Raw genomic sequence first — 18,669 nt, 5'->3', positions numbered from 1 at the left:
GTTAAAATTGGAGGTTGAATCAAGCATTTATGAAATTTTAGAATTTCTAAAAACTGAACAACCTGTGGCTAAGAAAAAGACATCTTTTTTAGCTGTTTGAAAGCCTATTCAGCCAGTAACCACCAGATTTATTTTAATATGTAGTTAGGAATCATGTGCAGGGATTTAATTATTTTATTACTCCTTTTGATAATGAAAGAAATAAAAAAGACTGATGTGAAGTACTTTACATTCATTTTAGATCAGCATTTGTTTCTAAATTTGTGAGGTTCTGTATATAGTGATTGTGATATGCAGGATAGCTTGCATGACTTTGGCACCTTAGGATAGCATTTTTGCATGTAAAACTGAAAGTTACCTTTGTAACCTGTACCTCGCCCACTTGCATTCTCACTTGTACAGAGGATAGCTTCCAGCATGAATTGCAGTAGTAGATAATGCTATAAAAACACTCTCCTTTCATGCTGATCTGCTGTGGTCAAAGTCTCTGATTCAATGGTAATAACTGTCCTGGAATTCTGGTGAAATCTTGAAACAGCTCATTTTCACTCAGAGAAACTGAGAAATCTAACAAGATCAGAGCCTCTTAGATTTTGTTTTCTATTTACAATAGTTGTATTCTTCAGGGAATGAATATGGTCCTCTTTCAATGGAGGAAGTTCAGGGGGTTTTTACCACTTTACAAGTTTTTCAGTTGATACAGACCTTTCCTAGCTAACTATCCTGAGTAATATCTGGAATTTTCTGTTAGAATATCATAAACCAGATGTGCTGAAAAAGGATCCTTGCCACCTTATTCTCACAAATGCTTAAGATTAGGGAGTCCTCTTTACCAGGTCCTAAATAAGTGGAGTTGAAAATCAGTTAGTGACCTCTTTGTCAAAAGAAACCCCAATGAAATAACTGGCTTTTTAATTTCAAGAATACTTCCTAGATAGATTCTGTTGCTTCTCTTCTTTGAGTTGTTTTTTGGGTGTAGTCCTTGTGTGGCTGAAGGCGAAACGTACACTCAACAGAATTTTGTCTTCTGATGGACTTGCTACACAAATAGGCTGCATAACTATTTAAAAAAAACCATTACTAACACCCTAAAGAACTGAAGAAGATGAAATGTGCAAAAAATCCATACTGACTTTGTGCCATGATGATGTTGGTAAGTGTTGCAATGAAGATGATTGCATACAATACTTAATAATTTAAATGGAAGGTTCCATTTTTGCTGAAACCTTCGTAGTTCTGCTGGCTGTGTTGTTTGGGAAACCATTGTTTTGGGTTGTTTGGTTTTTTTGATTCAGATTTTGTGAATTCTTTTGAAAATCAGTAGTACAAGCACAGAAGATGAGACAAATCTAGAAGATGAGACAGGCTAAAGTAATATTTTCTCATGAGAATGAAAATACTTTTTATTACAATGTACATGTTCAAATCTGTGCTGATATTTCTTCAGATAATGCTAGGGATATGCTAAGGTAGATTTTTGTGTATATTCTGAAATGTGTTTAAACAGGTAGGACATACACATCCTAAGAAAGTGTTTTATTCTTGGATTTCATCATTTTCTGTATTTCAAAAATGCAATGCTTCTATATTTTCTAAGACCTCTGTTTTCCTAAAAGACTCTGGACTCTACTCTGACCTTGAAAACTTTGGTCGCCTTTGTTGATGTGTAGAGATTGGAAATGAAGATCACTATAACCACCTTATTAGTTAATAAAAATAATAATTGGCTGGGAGTACTAAGCCAAGGGGTAATGCTCATCATCCAGATGCAGGTACAACCATGGATATATGATGCCTGGACAGGTATTTTATTTCTTAAGAGCAGTTTTCCATATGCATATCAATACTTGTTATTTCTCCTATCTCACTCTTAATGTTAATTTCAATCCTTTTTTCCATTTTCTATTTTCTTTCATTTCTCTAGGGAAACTCTATGGCATGCATGCCATGCATGCCACTATTATATATAATATCATAATAATAATATTTTCTGGACTCCAATGAAGTGTTTTCTGTCCAGTTTTCCACAGAAGCATCTTGAAATTGGTAATTACTGTTAATGTCTAGCTGAGGGTGTGTTGAATAATCCTTAATACCAGACAAAGTCTTTGGAAGTTACTGTTTCAATCACTGTTTTCCTTTAGCTTATCTGCATGTTTCCTATCAGAGAATATATTTAAGTGATTTGAAGGTAAACTTGAGTCCTACTAAAATTATCAGGAATTCTGTCTCCTCCAGTGTTTGGAGGGCTGAGACTCACTCCATGGTTCAGATACTGGGTCATGAACTTGAGCTACTTGTTTTAAGTAATTTGTAACTGAAGATATACTCATGGTCCAGAGAGGTCTGGGCAGGCTGCAGAATTGGACTGAAGAGTATCTCTTAGGTTTGTCAGAGAAATGGGCAAGTTTCTGCATCTGCTTTGCACGGATGTACCCTAAGGGGTACTGAGAGACTGCAAAAAGACCATGAGCCAGCAATATACTTTGATGGCAAAGGATCCAACAGCATCCTGCCCTGCGTCAGGCAGAGCATTGCCAGCAGTACAAGGATGAGGGTCCTTCCCGTGTACTTGGAAGATGCTGGACCAGATCTGGAATGCATTCTCCAGTTCTGGGTTCCTCAGGATAGGAGTGAATCATCTGCAAGCCCATGAAGATGATTAAGGACTAAAGAGCCAGGGAAAGCTGTGATTGTGCATCCTGGAGAAAGGATCGGGAATCTTGTCAATTAGTATAAGTACCTGTGGATGGCAGAGCCAGGCTCTGTTCAGTGGTGCCCAGGGACAGGATCAGAGGCAACAAGAAACACAAAAGGGTCCATCAGAATATCAGGAAAGTCTCCTTCCTTGGAGATACTCAAAAGCCCTCTGGACAAGGTCTTGGCCAACCTTTTCTGTCTTGAGTAGGGGTGTTGGAATGTATGATCTTCAGAGGTCCCCTCTAACCAGTGGTTTTGTGATTCTTTGACTTACTGCAGTCCATTTATATTTCATATAAATAATAATGTTCTTAACACTACAATATGCACTTTTTAAAAAAGCATAAATCAAAAAAAAAAGGATATTTCATACTTTTAATATTAAGAATTTGTGTTCTAAACTCATTCTGAATTCGATCCTGATGTTTCATTCTGTGGTAGGCTTCCATAAAATCCACCATGTTGCTGACTGGAACATAACAAGTGGTGTTTTTGCTGTTGGTGTCAGATGATAGAACATATACATATAACGTTTTTTCAGTTCCCCAGAATTTGCTGTATTTTTAACCTTTCGGAGTGGAAGTTTATGTCCAACTTCTTTCAGAGCAACTTTCAGCTGTTTCTGAGAAGCATGTGAAAAACTGCAGAAATCACACTGACCTTCATTTGAAGGGCCTTCATTTGATCAGAAATGGAGGCAGCATTATCAAGTGTAAGCAAAAGAGCCCAATTTAGGTATATGAGTTATCTGAATTAGAGGCTTTTTAAATGCACCTTCTAGATGTGTGCCAGATTACGTACGAACTCTTGTCGGTTTTTCACTTTTCACAATGAAAGGCTTTGCATTGACCTCTTTGTGCTTTGCATACTTGCAGTTGACTTTGGTTCCCTGACTGTTGCCTTCAGTTCTTTTCTTCAGAGAACTGCATGTGTGGCTCAGACAGACTTCATACCTCACATCTAAAATGATGGAATGGCTATATCTGCCCTTAAAGCTCTATGTTAAATATATAAACATTCAGTGTATTTAAACCCCAAACATTTAACCCAATTTATAATTTTACCTTTAAAATTAAAAGTTAGGCATGTCTTTTATATGCAATAAGGATTTCATTTGTAAAAGAGTTTCAAAATAGGGCATCTGAAGTGCTTCTGAAGAGATAAGTTTAGCTGGAAAGAAATGAACTACATATTTACATCCACAATTAAAATTCAGTTTCCTGACTCTGGAAGCCTGAATATGTATGACTGCAAATGCAGTCAGTTCCTAGTTTAGATAGAGGAGGAGGAAAAACCATTTTTTACTTCCCAATGTCCAAAGAATAGCAATAATAATTTTTAAAAAGGTACTTCATGACTGTTCTTCCCTATCTGAATGCTTGCAGTTGATCCCTCTGAAAGTCAAATCTCACTTTGTCTAAGTGTGCCCTTTTACCAAAAGGAAACAAATGCACAGATAAATTTCTTAAAATTATGTGGCGTATTTACTGTTACAGAAAGGAGGAATTTCAGAAAATAAGGCTAGTGATGAAGCTGAATCCAGGGAGCAATGTGTATCAGTTCTTACAGCACCATTAAAGCATAAGGTGGTAACCTCTCATTTTATTCTATGAAGTTTCCTTTCACGTATTTACAATTGCAAGCAATTTTGAAATACAGTATTCAGCTTGCAGTATTTGACTGTGAAAATAATTCATTTCCTTCAAGTCACACATACTTAACTATGCCAAGACTGCATTTCCTCTAGTACTACGCAAATTATGATAATCTCTTTCTATGCATCTTAGTTGTATCATTTCCTTAGATTCCGCAAGTATTCTAAGCACTATAGGATAAGTTTAACATACACATTTTTAATTCAAATACATTCTGTGACAGTCCCAGATATGGCAGTAAGCCCTACAGCAGTAGACCATGTAGCCTACCTGTCAAGATTATTTTGGTAATTAATATTTCTTTAAAAAACATACAAGCTATGACTTTTAAAACAACATTAGGTATTTTAATTTGGAATGAAAATGTGCATTACAAGATGGCAAAGCTAGCTAAATAGCTAAGAGTAGAAGGAATTGCAGGGATTTGTAATGTGGGGAATATGAAAGGAGTTAGAAATAATGCCAGACAGTGCCCTGGGAGCTTGTGAGGCATTCCTCTCTAACAATCTGTCATTACAGTGAACAGATACCATTTTACAGAATTGCATTTTTAAAGCAAAGAAGCTGCCTTGAGCTGGGTAAAAACAAAATTGTAACTGTGCTTTTGTTTGAAGTAGAAAAAAAAACAACATACGTGGGTCAGATATGTCTGCATTGAAAAGAAGTTTGAATACCTTTAGCTTTCACAGTATTTTGATGATGGTTACATATATTAATTCTTATTTCATTTGTAGCTGTGAGGAGTAAAAATTTCTTTAACTTGAAATAAATACATGAACAAAAAGCCTTCTAGGTTAATGGAGAGGTTTTCATTTATGTTTCTTTTCTACCTTGATGGAAGTAGCATCACACATGCTCGTATCTCGGTTACAACTGCACACACTTTCTTTTTCATATCATCTCCCTTCCAGTATCACATAGAGTTCTTATTACTGACATATCTTCATATTCTTGACTAAACCCATTATTAACTAATCTTGATGGCTGATGATAGATCCATTCACTTTGCATGGTAGTGCTGATATCTTTGTTTCTCAGCTTATTCTTGCACTTTGTATGGCACTGGTGAATCTGTTGCAATAGACACAAGATAAATTGTTAGGCAGTAAAAATGTTTCCCTCAGATACCTCATTGATGGCTAACTTCACTAGGATGTCAGTCCAGTGTTTACTCTGAATTGGTTTAAAAGTTGTTATGCATATTGCAGTCAAAATGAAATGTGAAAATACATGTTAACTAAGCCTTCATGAATTTTCATGGACTGTTAATAGCTATTATTTTACTAGTAAAAATGTTAGTAATATGTAAGCTAAGTTACCAATACCTATGTAGTAAATGTTTTATAGCTTATTTGGTTCTAAATAAAAAAGTGGAATATAGCCATGTGTGGGCAATTATGATGCAGCAGAATAATGATAGTACATTTTGGTTTAAAGTTATTTAGAATTAATATCTTACAGTGTTAGATTAATTAATTTCAGTTAATTAGCATCTTATATGATGAATTCCAGGCTTTTACAGGTAGCAGAGTAAGGGTGATTCATATTGTACACAAAAAATGGTCTGAAACTGTGTATGACTGTGTACCAGTGGTTTCATGTAATGCCTCTCCATTTTCCAATATTACCCTTCAAGATGTTTGTGTGCTGTTACTTTTGAAAAAAATAGGGCATGGGAGTGGTGAGAGAGATATTTTTATTCATTCTTGATTCTTACGTAGTACAGACAGACAGGGTTTTTTGGAGATAAATGTCTTCTTTTGGGGAGTATCCCCAAACGAACACCTATAATGATGCAGTTGTCAGGCACGGGTGGTGTTGGGATAGTGCCTTGCTGTGTCCTATTCTAGGCTTGGCAGACCTGAGAGAGTTTAGCAGAAGTAAGAAGCAAGGGAACTGCTGAGTGGGATTTAGAAGAGGCAGGTCAGACTTGTTTTTGAGGTATGTACGGAAGCTGCCTTTAACCAGCCATGACACACTGGATTTAAGCAGTGGACTGTAAGGGCAAAAGGACTTTTGAGTAGCCCAGTCCCACTTTCATTAGTTTACATTCTGGTTTTGACACAATGTACATTTTCATGACAGGAAACATTTGTCATTTAGTAAAGATTGACCTTTAAAAGCTCCTAACTTTATAAATTTCAGTGTTGTTCTATGCTGTAGGTTTAGCCCAGCCAGCAGGCAAACATCTGCAGAGTGGCTTACTTGCTCTCTTCTCCATCCCCAGATTGGGACTTGGGAGTGAATATGAAGAACAAAACCAAAAAAAAACTCATGTGCCAGTATTAGGACAATCTAGCGGGTGAAGGAGAAAGGAAAAAAGAAGAAAGCCAAAAACCTAACAAACAAAACAACTAAAAACCCCCACAAACGATGCAGGGGAAATCACTCACTAGCTCCATCCAGCAAAGCAATGCCCAGCTAGTCTCTGAGCAATAGGTGACTCAAAAGCAACTCCCCTAGCCCAGCTTTTATTGCTGAGCGTCTCTTGCCCACTCCCAGCCTTCTCTTCAGAGCAGCAGAGTAAGAAACAGAGCAAGCCTTGATGCCATTCAAACACTGCTCAGCCAAATCACTGCCATGATATCAACACTGTTTTAACCACAAATCCAAAACAGCACCATTTGGACTGCTATGAAGAAAGCAAGCTCCATCCCAGCTTACTGCTGCTGCTTGCTAATTGTGCTCACAGTGATTAATTTTAGGAGAGACTTGATTGGCTCACCTTGTATGTCCAGATGTAATACATTCTTTGTCAGGCTTGTGCTGCTGTTATATTTCAGCAAGGTTTGTCTTTTTGTCACATCTCTCTCATGAGTTCACTGTGCCACTCAATACTGATGTGTGGTCACCTGCTGCCTGAGTTCTGTGAACATTTCTCGTTTTGTTGTGGCTTTGAGGTAACAGTACTTAACAACCAGTTGTTAAGGAAAACAAAACCCAAACCTTGACCTAGAAGGGCAATCAGATACCGTAAATATCTTTGTAATTCTTGTAACTTACGGCACTGGTGCTGAGTCTTATATGATAATGAAGTTTTTGGCTGTCTGGCAGTATCAGCAGAGAGAGAATGGTTGCCATAGTACCAGATTCAGTAACACTGAAGTAGCAGTACCTTTAAGCAGCACAAGCTGAGAAAGATAGAGCAGTGAAGGAAATCCTGCCTTTTGGTCAGGATTTGGCTGTCTGAAAGATCCATCTCTCTAGAGTTAGAAGAGCTACTGGTTTAAACCATGTTGATTCCTCCAGAGCTGCGTTTGTTCCCCTAAGGCTGTGTAAGTTTGGTAGCCATTCCCTCTTGATCTAATTTAGCACATTTTTTAACTTTTAAGGGTCTCTACCACAGTAACTTTGAGGAGAGGTATTGGTGAAGCAGAATGGGTTTTTGAGGTCTCATATCAATTATAATTTGGAATTACACTTCCAGGTAAAGACCTCATAAACTTCAGTTAGAGCATGTTGTATTATTGAGGGTTAGGCAGGAATGCAGTGTCATCCATGCTTTCAAGGACTTGTGATGCTCATTTGCCTCAAGTTATGGCACAGCTCAGCTGGCTTTCACACAGGTTTGTTTGTTTCCAAATGGTTTCATTTATGTGAAGATTATTACCAAGCAGGACCAAAATAGAGCCATTCATTAACTGTCTTTTTACGATTTGGTTCCATAAGAAGTACTTGATTAAAATTACTATGAAGTTTTTCCTGAAGTGGGGAGCAGAACCACAACTAAAAAAGACTGAAGGATTTTTAAAATACAATGGTAAGCATACGAACTCACCCCAGGTTTAGGCATTTTTGTATATACAAACAAATTTTCTTGTTCTCTTGCAAAAGTCTTCCCAAGTATTCCAGCTGTCAGGGTGCTTTGCTGCTGGCCAGGTAAATGTCCAGCAGTGGCCCAAACCAAGTAGTGTGTGGGGTTGGGCAAAAAGCCCTGACATGATTGGTTGGACATAACATGAGTAAGAAAAAAGATGAGCAGACAGTGATATGTTTCCAGAGGAAGTCATAAAATTAGGAGCTGGTGTTCAGAAGAAAGAAACAAGCAGGATGTGTTTCAAACGACTAATCACTTCAGGCATTTGTTTTCTCTTTTGTTCCCAGGTAAAAGTTAAAAGATCAGCCAGCAATATAGAAAATAGCTTCCTTGTTTTCAGCAAGCTCAGAAAAAAACCCGCTTGCAATTTGTTTGTATATCACATCTTCCCTTTTTTTTTCATGCCATTCCCTCAAAACAGGGTGGGGGCTATACCTCTAACACTTTAGCTAACAGAAAACAAAGGGACTTCTTAGTTTTTCACAGGTGAATATTCAGACTAATTTGCTTATTGTTTCTTTCCACCTTTAGGTTTGTATTATTTGTTTTTGAAGTTATTACTTACACCAAAAGCTATGACAACTGTGGTGACAAAGATGGTATATCCAAGAAGAAGGAACCAACCCCACCAGATCTTATCTGTTGTTGTACAGTCTTTGCATTTTAAATCTGGAACAAAGAAAAGGAAAATTAAATATTTTATATAGAAAAAAATTGGTTTTTGATGAGATTTAATTTGAAGAATTAGTAAGAATTGACCAAAGGGTGATTGTTTTCATCACATTTTTTTTTACTGTTTTTTCAGGAGTAAGGTTTCTCTCTTTTTACTCCAGACATGAGATTTCTGAGCCTGCTGCAAATTACTTATGCAATCGAAAGTAAATAGGATTCTCTGTTTAGCAGAAGTGGGATATCTGAAAACATCTGTTATGTAGAAAAGGCAATGTAAATGAAAGTTATCTTACCAAGTCGCAGAAAACTTTTTCTTCCTTTTGTTTTTTCAGGCTAAAACTAACATATGTGTATGGTGTAATTGTCAATAGAATTTCCTTGATCACTGTTTTTTTTTTTAGTAACCCTGAAGAATTATTGGACAATTGTTAAATACAGTATGAAATCTAGAATGAGAAAACTGCTTTGTGGCATTTCAGCATTTGCTAACCAGATTTTCTGGAAAGTTCACATAAAGAAAATTTGGCTCATGTGAAATTGTGTATATCAATCACCAAGGCCATATGCTCAGCAGAATTCTGGAAATTCAATTCATAATTAGAAGATGGGGGAAAGTTATAAATTACTGAAAGATGTTTTACCGTCAAATGGAAAGAGAACTCTGCTTACACATATCCCTACTTTTGTGTGCACTTTCTAAAAGCACTTACACTGCTGTGTGAATTTACTATGCATCTTTTTGAAAAACTGGAAGAGAAAGCCCAAGCTGCATTTTTCAAGAGACCATTTATTTATAAAGACTGAAGAAAATTATAAAAGTGGTTATCAGGGGCTTGGTTTGGGTGTTTATAAGTTTGGCATAAAGACTCAGCAAATGTTTGCAGAGAAGATTAAGAAAAAAAATTAAAATAAATACCTAAATACAGATGCCATATATTTTGCTATATAAATATTCAGAATTTCATAAAATATATAGTCAGTGTTCTGCAGCACAGTGAACTGAACTGGTTTAGATCCACAGAAACTCACTGTCTCTGAGAAGTCTGTCCAGCTGTATAAATGGCACCAAACAAAAGTTGTACCTATCCTCCCCTACTTGTATGATGGTACACTGCTCCTTTACAGCTTTCTTTTGGTGGACACAAGCAGTAGCAGAGAAGGCAGTAAGGCTGAAGGAAAATTTATTTCCCCTTGCACACATCAAGTCTGTTTTCTATCACTCCCTTTTTGTACTCCCAAACGCTCCTTACCATGCACAGTCAGTTTGGTGCCATTTCCACATTTGCCCTGTATTTTCTCTGTTAGCATCACATCACAGAAGTAGGAGTTACTGGCGTTCTGGTCAACGTTGCTCAGTTTTAAGATGGAGAATCCCCTGAGGATGTTTTTTGTTATCTGCACCTGTGGCCTGGCTGTGCTGGGGCTCGACTGGAGACTCTGCTGGTTGTGGCAGTCAGGACCTTTCCTCCAGTACACCACTGGCTCCTCGTTCTCCTCGCTGGGGTACTCAAACACACACAGCATCCACACCGTGGAGTTGAGGAGCACGCTGGCATCTTCAGGGTATTGCATGACCGAAAGCTGTGGCCCGCTGCTGGCTGGGGGGTGTAAATAAAGCACATGCAAGTAAACAGAGGAATTTCTCCTCAGCAGGGTGGTCTTGGCCAGCAGGACACATGGGTGTGGCCAATACATGGATCTACAGAGAGCCACAGCTACAGGAATCTACAGTGAAAGGTGCACTCCAGTGAAGCAAACAACAGTTTTGCTACAGCTTTACAAGAAGCCACAAAACCAGGATTCCATTGTAAATGCCCTTGTATTTGTAAAATTACTTTCAAATGAAACAGGTTTGTCTGTTAAGAGTTGCATCTGCATCTTTATATGGAGTATAAGAAATTGGAAAGTCATTACTAGGAGCAGATAAAACTTTGTTTAAATATAAGAACAAAATAATAATTTTTTTTTAAATGTCTAGTTACTCCTGTTTTTATATAGTCATTCTTTTTATACTTTTTGCCATTTCATAGTATCATAGAATGATTTGTGTTGGAAGTGACTTAAAAAACTCATCTAGTTCAAACCTCCTGCCATGGGCAGGGCCATCTTCCACTAGATCAGGTTGCTCAAAGCCCCATCCAACATGGCCTTGAATGCTTTCAGGGATGGGGCAGCCACAGCTTCTCTGGACAACCTGTTCCAATGCTCTACCACCATCATAGTAAAATACTTGTTTTCAATATCCACTCTAAACCTTACCTCTTTCCATTTAGAACTGTCACTCCGTGTCCTATCACTACATGCCCTTTAAAAGGCATGTAACTTGAACATAATTACTAAGAAATTAGTTTTCAGAAATTACGGGTCTTTGTTGAAAGAGATTCATGAAAGCTAATATGAAACACCTTTTAAATAATAATAATAATCCAGAAAAGTTTCTAGTCTCACTTTTAATTTGGGCAAAAGTATCCTAAACCATCAGTATAGCACATCAATAGCAATATTTCACTGCCTGTAGAAAACCAGTCTCATCTCAGTTGAATGAGGGAGAGGTAGATAATTTTGTGAAGTGAAAAAGATGACTCATGTCTGAAATAGCTTTTGCATTTTTATCAGGCCATTAAAAAAATACATTTTTGTTCTTTTAAGTTCTTTGGTTTAAGTGACTACATATACTTCTAAATGTTCTCCAATACACATTTTTATAAAAATTCTGAAATAATATATTGTTTAGTTCAACTAATTATAAAAAAATATGGATATAAATCCACATTTTCTACTTTTTCATTCAGATATACTTTTAATTTTGTTTCAGATGCACTTTTAATTTCTATCTACTCTTTAAAGTATTTTAATACTTTTTCCCCCCTTATTTTTATTTTCCTCCATAAAACAGCAGTTTGAAGAGTTTAAAGAGTAAAACTGAGCAAATGACATTTTCATCCTTGATTGTTAAATTAGTATTCCGTTTCTCAATCAGTTGGGGTTTGGTGAATTCTGGGATAAAATAAATAAACAAAGATTAAAAAAATCCCTACTTACCAGCAAAGTAAGTGAAGTAAGTTGTCATAATTAATATACCAAATTGCATCATTTTCTTGGTATTGCTAAGGCAGAGATTTTAAAACCTTGTCCAAAACTACTGATAACACAGCTTTCAGCAAGTAGTTGAAAAGTGAATTCAAGCTCTGCTAAAAACATGTTTTTAATCTTGTTTTTAAGGGGAAGTTCTTGTGGTTTCGTTCACTGTAACTATTGCCCTGTGTGCAATCAGATACCTTGGACATTGTAACATATTGCCTTCTAATATCGTTTCAGATTTAACTCCACTGGGATTATTTTTCCATTCTGAGAATTTTCTTCAGATGACTAGGAATAGGATTGGTTTTGTAGAGTAGATTTTCTCAAAGCTGCCCATCTCAAAAAAAATAAAATGCTAAATCACTTTAAGGTTGGGAGCAGTGCCTACGGTGTAATACAGCAAAGTTTTCAATAGACACCTAATTTCTGATGTTTTTCCTGGAAGTTCCATTTACACCTTAAACTCCACAAGATGACTTTGCTTTATCTAGTATTAATCCAATTAGAGAAGTCAAATGTACTACAGGAATGATTCAGAGGAAACATTATTTCTCTTTGCTGAAGTGATGCTGAATGTCTAATTATCATCCTGCAGTCCAGGACCTGTGAACATTAGCTGCCAAAAACTATATGGTGGCAAAGAGGGCAATGTATTTAACCTCCTAATATATACCTTCTGGATTTACAGGGGCCCACTAGGTTGGTTAATGTCCTTGTAGCATCTTCTATATATAGACTAATAAATTTCATCCAAAAATGTTACTCCTCAACTTAGTTAAAACTTGTTACCCAGCCTCACTGCCTACAGATTCAAATGTTTGAGTTTGGCTAAGAGATAACTTGCATGGGAATATCCAGTTTTGATCTGAAGGCTTTGTGAGAAAGAGAATCAACACACTGAATGGTCAGCTGCTGCACTGACTAATCACTATCACCACAAATGGATGTGCCTTAATTTGTATTCTGAGCTCTGTCCTCAGCTTCTCATCGCTGAAATAGATTTGCATCTCCTCTATAGCCCTTAACTACCCGCAAACCCTTTTTTTTAAGGTGATACCTATACATTATATAGGATAATTTTCTGATACTATTAAAAAAAATTCCAAAATTTCTTGTAACTGTTGTGATTTGAAGCTGGACTCCTTTAAAACCCCTTTATTCAGGGTTAAGAATCGAATTTTTATTTTTTTGTCCCTCCATCTTGTTTATAAATACGAGAATATTCCTCCACAGAGTCCTACTGGGAATTCCCTGTCAACTGATTTTCTATTCAGAATGTATCTTTTCAGAGTCACTGCTTTCTTATGTGGTACAGGACAATCACACATTCCTTAAATAAAATTAAGGCTACAATCAAACCCTCCAGCTTTCCAGTAGATGCTGTGTAAGGATGTCTCCTCAGTGGTAACTTTCAGAGGTGTTTTGTTAAACTGATCTTCTATCACTGATTGTATACTCTAATAATAATTTGCACTTATGTCTTAAAGAATTACATTCTTTCAACTTACATTCATTTAAATGTACATTCCAGGGGAAAAAACCCCAAAACAACAAAACAACTAATTGTGTACCTCCTTTTGTTATCAGCAAATAAACACATGCATAATTGGATATGCTTTTTATTTATCTTGTCATATATGAAACTAACCAGGTTAAATAGACAAAAAAAAAAGGAAGTGCAAACCAGCAAATTTCCTGTTATTACACTCTAACTCCTCAGATAACACTCTGCTTTTATCTATAATGTTTTGAAAAACAGTGATAAAAGTCCTTTAAGATACTGACTTGAATAGGAAACAAGAGAAAACTGATCAAAGACAAGCATAAATAAATTAATGAAGCTAGTCTGGGATTCACATGTGCATTTAAGCAGCTATTCAGTAACAGAACAAGCAGGGTGGAGTTTGTTTTGTTTTGTTTTGTTTTTCCTGAAAATTAATTTAATTAATGATATAGCAATGAAGTTGCTTCATTGTTTATCTTAGTATCTTGATTCAATTAATTTGGTCGTGATAAAGTTTAACATGGTCTGAATAACATGTAATTGCAATAGTGTTGAACTGTACTACTGAGTAGAATTGCAGGCCATAAATAAACATTGGTTTATGGGCTGAATATTCAGGAAACAGAAAGGCTTACCTACAGTTGTGACTATGTAAACAATTAAAAAATTCTATTTTAATTGCTTGAAGTTTCTGTGTTACTGGTATACAAGGCAAGAAGTAGGTATTATCTTTCTAAAATACTAGAGAAAATTACTAATGAGCTGAAATTCTGCCGTAGCCTCGAGGTTTGGCTCACCAGGATCTGTTGTCATACTTCCAGACAAGCTTGTGCTTAACACTTTTTCTGTTCATTAAAGATGTTTGAAAAGAAGCCGTGTCCCATAGGAGTGATAAGCATGTAGCATAAGCACTTTCAGGAAGAGAAATCAGATTACTTTTGTACTTTACTATGCAAGTGAAACTTGTGGCTGAGAAAACATGATGACAGATTTGAAATAAAGAAGAGTTTAAATAAGATGGAATATAAAAAAGCTCTTTTATGGCATAGAAGAGGAACTATTAAAATGCCCTTGAATAAAAATTACTTTTACTCTATAGCACAGAAGTGATATTAATCTTTAAATATTTTATATTTTCCCTGTGCATTAAACAGCTGACAGACAAGATTTTAAGACTTGAAACTTCCAACATGTTAGGAAATGGGCAATGACATTATAAATCTTAAAAATAAATGCATAACTTTGAGATACCTAAGGATCAGGGGATCAGTGGGATCTATTTCAGGACCATCTCACAATGATGAAAATAAGAATTGGCTCTACGATGATATTAAAGACAAGCTAATGTATAAATACAATCACATTTAGATTTTCTGTCATGTCAGTCCCTGTGTGGTTTCTTATTCTGGCTTCAGCTGTAATTCTAGGAAATTTAGAAATTTGAGTCTGATTAACTGAAAAGTATAGTTTTAATTTTCTGCTGAAAGAAGGACTAGATATAGACTCATAAAAAATGTCAATACATACTAAAAAGGCCTTAATTCCACCTGATTGTTTTCCTTCCACAGGAGTGGAGAAAAACATGGATTTATGTAATGAATAAATGGTAGCCTCTCCATTATTAGCATTATTTTCCACTATGCTAAGACTTATGTGGTAGTTGAGAATGTAACTGAGTGACTGCCTCACTGCTCAGTGGTTGCAGTCTGGAGGAGTGGCACGGTTATGTAGTGGCTAAATGAAAAACACATACATCATTTGTTTTGATAACATTATCACCAAGAGATGAAAAGATAAATGCTGTGCTAATTTCCATCTGGTGCAGTGAAAAAGGATAACAAGACATGAGGAATGAGTCTGTCTCAGACAGTAATATTCTTACCAGTCCTCATTTGGAGGTATTTGTCTGTGAAAAGTAATCAAGCATTTTATGAAGTCTTTAAAAGTGGAGGTGAATGTCACTTTATGAAATAAAACTGACTTACAGTTTGACAACTACCCCAAAACAGCTGCTTTACAATATAAAACAACTTAAAATACACATCTCCTCAGCATATGTTAAACAAATAACATAACTTGCATTCAAGTTCATTCATATTGTTTATTCATTATAGAGTCCAACAAAGCAGGCAAACACAATGAAATCTTCCTAATGGTGAAAAACAGCAGACCTCTGGAACAGCTGCTCTGGTGAGGCTGGAGACATTTGAGAAAGATGAGGCAAAAATGACATAGATGTTGTGGATCCAGCACTGTCTGATGATTGAGGATGGGATTTGTTGCTGCTGAGTGTGTCTGGCCTCAGGATTTCTCTGTGTTTTCTACTCAGGTGTACAAGGTGAGAGAGAGTTGCAGCAATAGCACAGACTGAGACAATCTACCTAACTTCAAAGCTGCTTTATGACCAGGGACTGTTCTTGAAAACTTCAGAGCAAACCTGCAGGTTCCCCAGTTAAAGACAAGGATGTAAGCTCCTGCTGGGTGTCTCCATAACAACACATTTTCTGTCCTAGTAAGAAGCTGAAGTCACTATGCAGTCCTTTTCAATGAAAAACAGGAAAATACAGGAGTATAAATGAAATTCAGAAGGGAAAAGCAAATACTCTAATGGTACCCTACATTCAAACTGGGAGAGGAAATGGATGAAAACACAGATGATATATGGAAGAGCATGTAGTCTTATTTTAACAAATTTACAAGCTTATTTTAATTATTTAGCAGTTTCTGGTTTTTATAGCAAAGAGAGTGTGTGCCATCAACACCAGACTATTTACCATGTGTATACATCTCTTTACTAACCATTGTGAATTAAAAATGTCCTTATTCATTTGAAATCTGCAAACCAAATTCATGCAGTGTTCCCTTCGGTAAGTTGCTCCATCCCTGGAAGTGTTTATGGCTGAATTGGATAGAGCTCTGAGCAGCTTGGTCTAGTGAAATGTGTCACTGTCTATGACAGGGGAGTTGGAACTAGATGAACTTTAAGGTGCCTTCTAGCCCAGACCATTCTGTGAGGACAGGTATGGCTAGAGATGCCAGTAGTGCATGTGAGTAGTGGATCTGCAGCTTGGAAATTAGAGTAAATTGCTTCTGAAGTCAGGTACCCCAGGAGTGTTATGTGTAACTGATAAATTAAAATCTAGTTACTATTTAAACAAAGATCATCAGAAGAAAATACCTTGATTGAATTTTAAAAATAAATGTTATCCAAGTATGAAAACTGACTGTTAATGAACATTACTGGGTGGAATCTTAGCTGCTGGTTTAATCAAAATAGTTGGACATAAGGAATATGATACTTTCCACACAGACCCATGTAGAACCTGTCACCAATTCATGTCTCTCTGTGGACACCTCTGTATGTTTTTCCCTCTAGATGAAGCATGCTTCCACATTCTGGAGGCTTCTTCCATATTCTCTGAGTAGGCATGGAACAAGCTCAGACTAAACCACCTTCATTTATCTGTCTGCCTTTGTACAGGGTATTTGAGCAGCCACCACAGTCAATGGAGATGCTGCCACTGCATGTGAGGGAGTCTATGAGACACTTCAGCTGACCAGCTCAAAGAAGTCCACAATATATCGAGATGACTTAGTCTTCCTGGGGGTTCTTTTCTTGAATCCAGCGCAGAGAGATCCAAAAGAGTTGTTAAATCTAACAAACCACTCAGCCTGGCTAGTGGCACTAAATTCTACCAGGCTGCATGAATCAAAATATTTCTACTGAAACTGGCCTAGTGGTTCAACATTCTGATCCTGGAGATACCTGAAACTCATAATTCCATAGTTTCACTAATCATATATGATCCTCTAAGATTGCATGCAGAGACCCAGTCCTTGATATGGGTTCAGAGTATTCTCAATATGCACGGTCAGCTCTGAACTGCCTAAAAAAATCTATGATGAACTTATTTTTTCCTGATGTTTAACAGCACTTTCTTAAGAAATGAAAGCTACGGTCTCGCCTCAGCTTACCAAGGTGAAATTTTGCATTTCACAAAGCATCAGAATAGAGTACAAATCAAGCTATTATAGAGTCAAAACACCTTTCCTTTGTTGTCTTTTCTCCATGTTTTTCCCTTGGGTCTCGTCTGCATTTAAAATGGAGATCCCCAGATCTGGAAGTGTAATTTACCCTTTTAAATTTCAGAAAGTTTGCTGTTACAGTCCTTGCAACAGTCTCTCAGTCTCATTCATGAATGCTGCCACCACAGTGAGAACTCTGGAGCAGATACTCTTAAGCTTCACAGTCCTGCTGGTCAGAGAAAATACTAAGTGAGGTATAAGTCAATACTTACATGAGATACAAAAGAAATTTTTATCAGAACTGTCCTTTGAAACAGAAAAGACGAAGCCTTTTCAGAAGTAGCTCTGTTCACTGTCAAGTCAACAGGTGCTTTCTCATACCAAAAGTAAGCAACGCGCTTATCAAGCCTAACGTACGTGTTCCTCATCTGTTAGCAGGAAGAATAAAAATACTACGAGATCTTTCTGTTTATCGGTTTCACCTTGAGACATATTAACTCTCTTTGGAGCAATTCCTTCGACAGAATATGATAATTTTCCCCTATAAATTGGAAGCAATTTAACCACCTAGCATTCTCTAAAAGTTTTAATATTTTTAATTGCTATTAACCTCAAAAAATTCGTGAGGTGCAGGATATAAGTCTGAAATATGACTCTGTTCCTTGAAGTATTGATAGTTTTTCTAGTGCTTATGTTGGTGTTGATGGATCAGTATATAACAAGATGACCACTCTTAAAAAGCCCTGTGTTTGTGCCCTTCAAAGACCACTCACATTATACCAATATTTAGATATTCTACCACTTGTATATCAAGCCATGGGCTTCTATCTCTACAAAAAGTATATTTCATGCATGGAAATAAAGAACTCAAAGAGGGGAGATAGAGGAAGGAAATGTTAAATTTTAAAAAAGAGGAAAAGATCATCCTAAAGATAAACATAAAAACCCAAATGCATTTACGTATCTTTAGATCAGCGATCCCCGGTCTACAGCTCCCAGACAGAAAAAATACTTTTTCCTGTCAAAGCCATTAATGTTCTTTACAGATACACAAATTAAATCACCTGATAAGGATTGCTTTACTGTATGAGATAAAGGCTCTGATTCCTAACAATGTTTTTTATATTGGCAGGGTGATATACAGAGGCTTATATTATAGAATTGTAGAATGGTTAGGGTTGGAAGGGACCTTAGAGATCAGCTAGTTCCAATCC

At 36.6% G+C, this 18,669-nt stretch overlaps 1 protein-coding gene across 2 annotated transcripts; it reads right to left on the bottom strand.

Moving 5' to 3' along the window:
* Positions 1-138: 138 nt before the first annotated feature.
* Positions 139-12,149, bottom strand: LOC119705405. Of its 2 annotated transcripts, XM_038147771.1 has the most exons (4): positions 11,887-12,149; positions 10,095-10,442; positions 8,738-8,841; positions 139-5,426 (listed from the first exon to the last, which is right to left on the bottom strand). In XM_038147771.1, the coding sequence occupies exons 1-4, from the start codon at positions 11,936-11,938 to the stop codon at positions 5,247-5,249; spliced, it is 684 nt and encodes a 227-aa protein (XP_038003699.1). In that variant the 5' UTR covers positions 11,939-12,149; the 3' UTR covers positions 139-5,246. The 2 variants fall into 2 exon arrangements, with proteins under 2 accessions (XP_038003699.1, XP_038003688.1); XM_038147760.1 differs by lacking the exon at positions 11,887-12,149 and having other exon boundaries at positions 10,095-10,748.
* Positions 12,150-18,669: the final 6,520 nt, after the last annotated feature.

The sequence above is a fragment of the Motacilla alba genome, chromosome 1, assembly GCF_015832195.1.
Source record: "Motacilla alba alba isolate MOTALB_02 chromosome 1, Motacilla_alba_V1.0_pri, whole genome shotgun sequence".
In the NCBI taxonomy this organism is placed as follows: domain Eukaryota; kingdom Metazoa; phylum Chordata; class Aves; order Passeriformes; family Motacillidae; genus Motacilla; species Motacilla alba.
Note: the sequence above shows the minus strand (reverse complement) of the source record. Positions and strands in the feature narration are given on the sequence as shown.

Bases quoted from the DNA above. Each gene is read 5' to 3' on its own strand.
- LOC119705405 (XM_038147760.1), bottom strand. From the start codon at position 10,539: ATGTATTGGCCACACCCATGTGTCCTGCTGGCCAAGACCACCCTGCTG. The intron at 8,842-10,094 runs GTAAGGAGCGTT...TCTTTGTTCCAG, and splicing joins CACCAAACTGACTGTGCATG to ATTTAAAATGCAAAGACTGT. The intron at 5,427-8,737 runs GTAAGTAATAAC...CTATTGCAACAG, and splicing joins CAGTTGTCATAGCTTTTGGT to ATTCACCAGTGCCATACAAA.